This window comes from Citrus clementina, unplaced genomic scaffold (assembly GCF_000493195.1).
Source record: "Citrus clementina cultivar Clemenules unplaced genomic scaffold, Citrus_clementina_v1.0 scaffold_7, whole genome shotgun sequence".
Classification (NCBI taxonomy): domain Eukaryota; kingdom Viridiplantae; phylum Streptophyta; class Magnoliopsida; order Sapindales; family Rutaceae; genus Citrus; species Citrus x clementina.
This window is the reverse complement of record NW_006262075.1, coordinates 13556920-13567894: the sequence shown is the minus strand read 5'-3', so window position 1 is coordinate 13567894 and position 10975 is coordinate 13556920. Positions and strand designations below refer to the sequence as shown.

Genomic DNA, 10975 nt, shown 5'->3' with positions numbered 1-10975 from the left:
TACTTTCTAAACATTAATCCGAAGAATAAAATTATAATAAGTATATAATAATCCATAATTATTAAGGATGGCAATGAATTGGATTTGATCCAAGATCTACGCGATCTAAATCCAATCGGATCGGATTTGGATCGGTTTAAAATGGATTTGGATCGGATTTGGATATTGATGTGCGGATCTAAGACAGATTTGAAGCAGATCTGAATCTATCTTAATATCTAAATCCATATCTATATCCACTCATCTTTTAATTTTATTTTATTTTAAAATTTTCATAATAATTGTGGAATTATAATGATAATAAATTTTATTCATAGCATATTAGTAGTATTTACCATACATTTAAACTCTTAAAACTTAAAGGTTAGCCAGCCCCAAAGCATGTACATGTAATATTCAAATTGCAAGCCAAGTAATATAACATGGCAATTTATTTTATTTTATTATATTGGCCAAATAATTTTTAAGGAATATAGTTATTCATATATTTAGTCAAATATGGTCATAATAAAAATAATAAAGGACTGAATATTAGAATAATGAAGGAGACAATAGAATATTAGATTGATCTTACTCCTGCAATTACTTCGAAATAATATTTTATTATTTTTCTTATTTGTTGTTTTGGTGTAAAAGTATAAGCTACAATATTTATTATATTTTTGAGAAAAATTATATAATTTATTTGTTATCAATACATTTTAGCCTTCAATTTTCAATCCAAAAAATTATTACTTTTTTATTACTGAATTTTAGAATTCATGACGGATCTAGAGCAGATTTGGATTTTAATTTTTTTTCGGAATTGGAGTAGATATAGATATTTATTTCTTTTTTTGGATCTGGATATGGAACAAAAAATATGGATTCATGACAGATCTAGAGCAGATACGGATCTTGATTTTTATTATGGATTTGGATCTGGAGCAAAGTAGATCCAATCATCTGCCCCATTGCCATCCCTAATAATTATATAATAATTATAAGAAGTAAATAAAAATTCATTAGTATAATTTAAATGTTAATAAGTATATAGTAATCTATAATTATATAATGAGATTAATTTGTGTATAATAATTATAATAAGTATCAAAATTATTAAAATTTTAAAAAATAATTGATAAAAAAGCAAGTTTGCGAATACCCACATGTATTTGCCATATATCAAACTTGCCCGTAACCCATTACCGATTTTAATTTGTGATATTAAACCCGCCCGCAACTAGCAAAATTACCCATAGCGGGCAGGTTTTGGTGGGTGGGTTTTGAGTTGTTTGCAAGTTTACGGTGCCATTGCCACAGGGGCAAAGCTCAAGCCAGATCTCTATGGGGGCCAATCTATACATTTTGAAATTCTTAAAGGATAAAATTAAATAAAAAATAAAAGTATTAAAAAAATATATAAGGCAATTATTTAATGTAAATAATTAATTAAAAGATTGTATTTTAATATAAAAAGAAAAACAATTACAAACCAAAAGAGTCCCCTCCCCTACAAAATCGCTATCAAAATCAAGATCCCCAAAATAAAAAACGAACTCGACATTCTTTTATATCTCGAAACTCATTGATTATTGATTCAATGCTTATTTTTTCAGCAATTTCCCTTTCAATGTACATAATCAAAGAGTTTGTAAGAAATTCATCCTCCATTTTGTTGCAAAGTCTTGTCTTGACTATACGCATAGCTGAAAATGACCATTCTGAAGTTGCAGTTGACACTGGAAGAGTTAGCACAAGAACAATTATTCTATAGATAAGAGGAAATGTTTTTGCTTTCCTTGTACTGACCAACCATTGACTCAAGTCACAAATGGTTGATAAATTTTTGAACTCTGCATGTTGGACTACACCATACTCATAATGCTCAAGCTGATTTTTCAGATTTATTTTCTCAGCATTTGTAAAGTCTACTGGATAAAACCTCTCAACCAACTGAAAAATATCACCAATTCTAAAAGACTTTCTACATTCACGGGGATCAAGTGTTGAACTAAGAATAAGCAAATCTACTGCGTGTTCATTAAATCGACTATTCAGTTCTTGTAATTGGCAATCTATAGCAACATAAAAAATATTTACCCTGTAATGGTCAGCAACAGTAAAAGTATCTTCTTGATGACGGGCTCGACCTTGTCTTGCAACATAAGGAGCATCCATTTCTGGGACATCTATATTTCTTGTTTCACAAAATACTTTCACTTGATCAAGTAAAGTATTCCACCTATTATCTCTCAGTTTCTGAATAAGTACTTTAGTTGATGAAACCAGATGCATGGCATGTAAAATATCTTGAGACTTAGATTGCAAAGCTTGGCAAAGTATATCAGTAATTGCCATAATTTCTTTCATCATATGCAAGATAAGAACAAACTCAAAAGTTGTCATTACCTCATATGCAGCATTAGCATCTCCCCATTGAAAAATAATTGTCCCGTCTTCAATGATATTAAGTAAAACTGAACATGTAGCACTGAACATTTTTATTAAGTTAGAGACTGATCTAAAGTGAGAACTCCAACGAGTATCTCCAGGCCTTAGTAAAGTACCAATTTGATTAAGCCCTCTTCCACTCTCAAGCTCATCAATGGAGATCATATACTCAATATCAGCAGCCTGGGCACGCTTGAGTTCATCATGACGCTTGCAAGAAGCCCCAACAATATTCGCAATAGAAGTCAATTTAGTAAAGAAATGATGAACAAGAACAACCTCATGAGATACTGCAACTAAAGCCAACTGTAGTCGATGAGCTAAACAATGAATGTAATAAACATAAGGACAATCTTTTAAAATCAAAGCTTGTAAGCCTTTCCATTCACCTCGCATGTTGCTTGCACCATCGTATCCTTGCCCACGAATATTTTGAATATTCAAATTGTGATGAGACAATACAGAGTATATTCCATCTTTCAAGGTTGCTGCAGAAGTGTTTGAGACATGAACAAGACCAAAAAAACGTTCTTGAAGAAAACCATTATTGTCAACAAATCTTAAAACTATTGCCATTTGTTCTTTTTTTGACTCATCACGTGATTCATCCACAATTTAGCAAAACTTGGCATCTCTTATTTCTTCATGAATTGTCTTTTTCAATCTCATTGAAAAGACATGTAAAACTTCCTTTTGGATATCCGGTGATGTATATGAGGCAAACTTTGGTGCTTTATCTAGTATCACTTCGATTACCTTTTCATTGTTGGGACCAAATGCTTTGAGTAATTGAATAAAATTTCCACGGTTTGATGACTTTTCACTTTCATCATGACCTCTAAAAGCAAAACCTTGAAAAGCAAGATATCTAATCGCTTCAATTGTAGTTTTTAATCGCAGTATATTATTTGCAATTTCTTGGGAAGAGTATCGATTAAGTACTTGCACTAGATGCTGAGATTGTCTCATCAAATCCTCACATGATCTTTCAGCCTTTTTACGAGTTGAGTTAGGATCCTTTCCCACATGATTAAGGAATGCACAATTTTTTCCATCTCTAACCTTCTTCCAAGAATTAAATCCTTCAATAGTGAAAGCAATATGCTTAGGCTGTGCAAATGGTGCATTAAATAGATAACACGGTAGACAAAAGGCTGCATCTTTTGTAGGTGAATACTCTAACCAAGAAGGAAAAGAATCAAACCATAGAGATTGAAATCGACGAGGATGCTTTTCTGATCCAGATTTTGGATACTCTGGAAGTCTTGGTTGGTATGGACCTGACATAATATATGCTCTTCGAATTTCATCTCCTTGATTGACATCATAATCCCAAATCTGGCAGTGCAATCCTGGATCACGCTCCAAAAGTTGAGTATCAACTTTACTTATCTCAATTCTTGGAGATTTTGAAAGTTGGTTTTCAGAATTTGGAGAATTGACATGTGAAATTGGTGAATTTTCAGAAACTGGTGGATTAGAACTTTCTTCTAATGTCTTCCTTTTGAAATATTGATCAATTTTAGATGATTTTCCCATCAATATCCTCTCTACCCCTGGAATTCAATCAACAAGAAAATTTTGAGATGCAAGTTAATAAGTTACTAATCAAGAGAAGCGTATCATTGATGCAACAGAGATTGATTAAACTCCAAGAAACTAGACAAGCTTGATTTTAATTCAATAGAAAAAAATCTCCAATTGTTGAAAGTAGTACATAAAAGACAAATTAAAAGATGTTAGATAATGATTAAATTTCAGGAATATCGTCAAGCAACTCGGCAACAACATTCGCCCTAATTGATAATTTCAATATTTCATTCAACTGCCTATCAGGACTGTGGACAAGACAACTACGGAACTACAGACTACCATAAAATCTACCTCCTTCATCAGTTCTTTCTATCCTTAATAAATTTTAAAAGAAGGTGTTGAACTCAACTAAATTCCAAGTGAAGTGCGATTTGTGATGAGTTTTTGCCGCAATGATTTGTTCTTGCCGCAACAGTTGGCTAACCAATTGATGATAAAATTGATTAATCGTAAAAAGAACGCTATTACCTATTGGGCTCGATTGCCTATTGGGCTTTTCTTGTAAGTTGTAAGGCTTTTTATTTATTATAAAATTATCTTATGTTACTAATAGTATGTGCAAAATATTTCTATTGCGGCCAACATTGTATGTTTATTTAATATTTTTTTTCCTTTTATTTAAAACTTCAAAAAAAAATTGTTGGTGGGGGGCCATGGCCCCCCATCGCCCTTAGCACCCTGCGCCCCTGCATTGCCATCCCTAGTTACGGGTTTGATCTATTGAATCTAGTGTTTTGTGTTGAGTTAGTTACTGGGGCACCATGGTGTATGTGGTTATATGGTTGGTTGTGTCCTTTTGAGTGATATCTATTTGGATAGTGTTAAAGGGGGGCTCTGATTTGGAGAAATGGGGGTGTTTTCTGGTTGCGAGAGTATGGGGCTGCTTGCATCATTACTCCGCTGCTGGTCGATTGCATCTCATTGTGTCTGACTAGTCCACTTCGTTTCTGAGCCTTCTTTTCTCTTCGCCTGAGCTCCTCTAGTTGTTCACTTTTGACCTTCACTGCATTTTTCTCCTCGATATCAATGTCCCTATTTGCTTGCTCGTAAGCAGCATAATAAGAATGTATTGCTGGACTTTTCAGATTGTTCCATAGCCGTCCTATCTTCACTTATTTCTTTTAATCCTCTCAAGGCTTAAGGGTGGTTGGAAGCCTCGAGATCGAAGATTGCTCGATGATATCTTTTGACAAACACTCTTAGAGTTTCATCATTTCTTGTTTGAGCCTCATTAGCTCCATTATGTTGTCATCAGGAGTCATTGGTCTTCAAAACTACTTCGTAAAATCCCAACACATCTGTTCAAAACTCTTAATGCTTTGATGCGACAACTTACTATGCCAATCATCACTCGTCCTTCCAACGTCAAGGGGAATGCTGTATATCTTTGTAATTACGTTAGATCTTCTACCCTAGTCTAATTGTTGAAACGTTCAGTGTGCACTAAAGGGTCGCTTTTCCTAGAATATTTAAATCAAGAAAGTGAAAATCTATTGGGATTTTGGTGCCCATAATTTCCGTTGAAAGTGAAAATCTATTGGGATTTTGGTGCCCATAATTTCCGTTGAAAGTGAAAACTTATTATCTAACATTATTCTTTAGCTTGGACCCCTTCCCCAGCCTTGCATTTCTTCAATGATCTGTGCTAGTCTTCGTACCTCACCTTTTAATTCCCCCATGCGACCAGAATTCTACGCAGCTACCTATTCATGCTCTTACTCGATATTTTACAAGTGCTGTTTCAACTCTTTTTATCCAATATTTGCTCCTCTTGCAACATTTTGTTGGGTTCTGCTTGCCACGGGTTTGGTTTCATGCCCCTGGGTTCTGCTTACCACGAAATATTATGTTGCTGGGCTCTAGGAAGTTTTGGTTCTCCTCCAAATTTTTTTCACTAAATCTTCTTTGCCCATCCCTTAAATCATGTAATACCATTGTCAATGTTTCCATTTACGTTTCCATCTATTTCATTCTCTCATGTATTACTCTATCTCTTACTTCATTTGTTATCTCGCACAACATGACAACCTCATTCACCACAGGCCTAGCTCCTTGAGCGTCATTGCCTCCAGTATTCATGTTTGTTGGGCTTTCTTTGAATACTAAACTCCCTTCTGCAGCTTGCTCAGGTAGAAATAGCTTTTTGTTCCATCCCCGGAAATGGTGCCAAAATGTTTATGTAAAAATCTGATCAAGTTGTGTAGCGACCAAACACCCACGACAACACTTAAATTTGTTTTAGTTAGGGAGATGGTTCGCACCTACACCTACGACCATAAGTACTTACAAAATCATTGTGTTCACAAAGAACGGTAATGGGGACGCCGAGGGTTCTCCTGTGTGAACCCTCTAACACTCAAGTTAGTTATTAGAATTTTCTAGAAAAATTTGTATCACAATTCCCGTGATTTAATTATAATTACTTTAAACAAAAGGCTTCTAAAGAAAATTTAAAAGAAGAAAACTAAGAGCCAAAACAAAAGAATTTTTTAGTGAAAGAGTCTGTTTAGTAGTAGAGAGAGAAAAAAAATTAATTACCTCGTTTCAATTTTCTATGGTTTTTATAAATAACTGAAACGGTCGTCCCTGGTTAGTTGCATGACCATTAGTAGATCGGCCTCATGTCCTGATTCTTCAGAGGAAATCCGCAGGTTGACCGAGTCCTTAGGTTGACTTGGTCTAGGCCTCTCTTCGCTATTCCCTTAGTCAACCACACCTTTTCAATCCTTTGCTCGTGCTATCGAAGAGATCACCTTTGAGGAGGCTCTTCTTGTACCTTAAGTTGAGGATAGCACTATTTGCATGAGGGCGCACCTAATTGTGCTCCCTTGTTTACCTCTAAAACATTCTCCTTTTTTTAATACACTCTTTTCATTTTTCATTGTTAAAACTCAAAGTAGTATTGTGGCATTTTTCATTTCTTTTACAACCTTATTGTAACCCTAAATACAAATTAAAAAGTTTTCTAGGTGATAAATTTTTCAATGTTAATCAACCGCTTAAATTACACATATTTTAAGTCATAATTTGAAAGCAATCTTAAGTACAAAAATATTTAATCAATAAGAAATAGGAAAAAAAATAGATTATTCTAAATTTGTACAATTTATTTCAGTTAAATAGAAGTAACAAGTAAAAAGTTAAAAAGAAAAAGGAATGATTATGAATGCAAGTAATTTATTGGAAAAAAAAGTCTATATATTTAATTTTTATTTGTTCTTAAGTGTAATTTTATTTGAAGTAGGGTTTATAAAGATAATGGAAAGGTGCCAATAACTTCACTCTTAAAATAAAAAAACTCATTATGATGACATGGTATGATAGATATCGACATCATTAATGAGATGCATAGATTAGATTATTTTACTTTTATGTCATTGAATTTCTTATATAAATTGGTCCTTAAGCCAATTGACAAATAACAAGAATGAGATACAATTTCCTCTAATATTTTATATATTTTTTCAACAAGTAGAATCAATGGAGTTTAAATTTAAAATTATCCATCCTATTTATTGTTAAGCAATACTGAAAGAGAAGATAAAAACATATATACATGATATGTTTTTAATCATTTTGTTTTAGTATTGTACCATTTAACTAATATATTTACAGTAAAAATCAATTGGGACTCGTTTAGATCAATACTATTACAGCAAAATTGACAATTTAACCCTCATGAGTTGGAAGAAGATATCAGTTGTACCCACAAACTAATGAGAAAAAAACCCTCACCTATCTATATATATATATAAAGTTGGGACTTGAGGAGGTGATGTGGCATCACCATTTCTCATCATCTCATATTCTCTATTATCTAATAAATTGGTTGAAATTAAAAAATAATTACATTACATTACAAAATATTAAAATAAAAAATAATTATTAGATTATAAATGATTACATGACTTTAAGTTGAGACTTGAGGAGGTGATGTGGCATCACCATTTCTCATCATCTCATATTCTCTATTATCTAATAAATTGGTTGAAATTAAAAAATAATTACATTACATTACAAAATATTAAAATAAAAAATAATTATTAGATTATAAAGGATTACATGTCTTTTCATCTTTCTATTTAAATTCAACAATATGTTACCATTAATAATAATTAATTATAAGTCTTGAAACATTCATTTATTTTATTATGCCAACAATTAAATTTTAGTGACTTAAAATACATCAATTAATTAATAATGCCATTAGAACCTAATTTTAATGTCATAATCCGATATTTAATTATTCAATCTTTTGTTTAATGTATTTTAGCTTCTTCAAACTCCATAAACATTAAATATTTAAGATTTATGACATCATTATTTCTCATCTTTTTAGTATATTCTCTATTATCTAATATATTGGTTGAGATTAAAAAATAATTACATTACAAAATATTAAAAATCTATATCTATCTATATCTATATATATATATAAAGCTAGGACTTGAGGAGGTGATGTGGCATTACCATTTCGCTTCTTTGTATATTCTCTATTATCTAATAAATAGAGAATTTTTTTTTTTAAATTTGACTTTTCATCTTCTCATAATTAATTTGATTATATTTACCTCATTTAATAAATGGTAACTTTATGAATATATATCATTCCTCATCTTTTTATATTTTCTATTATCTAAAATATCTAAAATATTAGTAGATATTCTTTGTACTTTTTTTCTCTTTCTATTTAAATTCAACAATATGTAATCATTAATAATAATTAATTATAAGTCTTTTGAAATATTTATTTATTTTATTATGCTACCAATTAAACTTTAGTGGCTTAAAATACATGAATTAATTAACATAGGAAGAGAGGTTCTTTCATTTTCCCTCAACAATGCCACTAAGTCCTAATTTTAATGCCATAATCCCATATTTAATTATGCAACCTTTTATTGAGTGTCTTTTGGCTTCTTCAAAATTTATTATACTATCAATTAAACTTTAGTGCCTTAAAATACATTACCTAATTAACATAGGAAGAGAGATTCTTTCATCTTCCCTCAACCTCATCTTTTTATATTCTCTATTATCTAAAATATCTAAAATATTAGTGGATATTCTTTGTACATATATCATAACATGACACTCAAGAAAATAAAGATAACAATATATATTAATAATAAAGATATCAATTAATATATAATTATCTAATAAATTGGTTGAAATTAAAAAATAATTACATTATAAATGATTACATGTCTTTTCCTCTTTCTATTTAAATTCAACAATATGTAACCATTAATAATAATTAATTATAACTCTTGAAACATTCATTTATTTTATTATGCAAACAATTAAATTTTAGTGGCTTAAAATACATCAATTAATTAATATAGGAAGGAAGGTTCCTTCATCTTCCCTCAACAATGCCATTAGAGCCTAATTTTAATATCATAATCCCATATTTAATTATTCAATCTTTTGTTTAGTGCCTTTTGGCTTCTTCAAACACCATAAATATTAAATATTTAAGATTTGTGGCATCATTATTTTTCATCTTTTTTTATTCTCTATTATCTAATATATTGGTTGAGATTAAAAAATAATTACATTACAAAATATTAAAAATCTATATATATATATATATATATATATATATATATATAAAGTTAGGACTAGAGGATGTGATGTTGCATTTCGCATTTTCTTGTATTCTCCATTATCTAATAAATTGGTTGATATTAAAAAAATAATTACATTACAAAATATTAAAAATAAAAAATAATTATTAGATTATAAAAGATTACATGTCTCTTCCTCTTTCTATTTAAATTCAATAATATGTAACCATTAATAATAATTAATTATAAATCTTGAAACATTTATTTATTTTATTATGCCAACAATTAAACTTTAGTGGCTTAAATATATCAATTAATTAAAATAGGAAGGAAGGTTTCTTCATTTTCCCTCAACAATGCTATTAGAGCCTAATTTTAATGTCATAATCTCATATTTAATTATTCAATCTTTTGTTTAGTGCCTTTTGGCTTCTTCAAACTCTAAAATATTAAGTAGTTAAGATTTGTGGCATCATTATTTCTCATATTTTTTATTCTCTATTATCTAATAATTACATTACAAAATATTAAAAATAGAAAATAATTAGTAGATCATAAAAGATTACATGTCTCTTCTTCTTTCTATTTAAATTAAATAATATGTAAACATTAATAATAAATTAATTATAGTTTTGAAACATTCATTTATTTTATTAAGCCAACAACTAAACTTTAATGATTTAAAATACATCAACTAATTAATATAGGAAGGAATGTTCTTTCATCTTCCCTCACCAATACCACTATGATATAATTTTAATGTCACAATTTCATATTTAATTATGCAATCTTTTATTTAGTGTCTTTTGGCTTTCTTCAAACTATATAAATATTAAATATTTAAGATTTGTTATGTTTGGATTTTTTTTTATTATTTAACCAACATCCTCTTTAGAAATGTTCTTGTATTTTTTTTTTTGACTTATTTAATTTTTTTGTATTGTGTGCTTCATGGAGTATTCTTTTCTTCATGAGTTAAACAATGATAAAAATAGTTGGATGATAAGGGTTAGGCTTTGTAAAATATGAGAGTCTGTTAATACCAAGAATAATGGAGAGTTGATTAGTGTGAACATAATTTTTATTGATGAAAAGATTGTGTACACTTAACTATACACATTAATATATATTTTTAAAGTTAACAAAAAAATAATTAACTTTCATAAATAACATTAGTTTTATAAGGCTGCGTCATCTTTAAAAAAAATCAATTCATATTTTTTATCAGTTTTATCAAATGTAAGTAATAAAAAAATAATACTAAATTCTTTTTTTAAAGCCGCACGAAGTGTGGTTATATTTCCTAGTTATACATATAATTAAAAGGAAAAGAAAAGTCCCAGACTTGAATCCAAGTTCCCAAAATTAAATTTGGTCGG

At 29.8% G+C, this 10975-nt stretch overlaps 2 protein-coding genes across 2 annotated transcripts; both read right to left on the bottom strand.

The window, feature by feature from the left end:
- Nucleotides 1-1512: 1512 nt before the first annotated feature.
- On the bottom strand, nucleotides 1513-3009 carry LOC112096954 (zinc finger MYM-type protein 1-like). Its single transcript, XM_024181196.1, has one exon. It carries the CDS (start codon nucleotides 3007-3009, stop codon nucleotides 1513-1515), a length of 1497 nt encoding a protein of 498 aa, XP_024036964.1.
- Nucleotides 3010-3048: 39 nt separating this feature from the next.
- LOC18036036 (zinc finger MYM-type protein 1) lies at nucleotides 3049-3972 on the bottom strand. The gene has a single exon (XM_024181195.1). It carries the CDS (start codon nucleotides 3970-3972, stop codon nucleotides 3049-3051), a length of 924 nt encoding a protein of 307 aa, XP_024036963.1.
- Between the last annotated feature and the right edge of the window lie 7003 nt (nucleotides 3973-10975).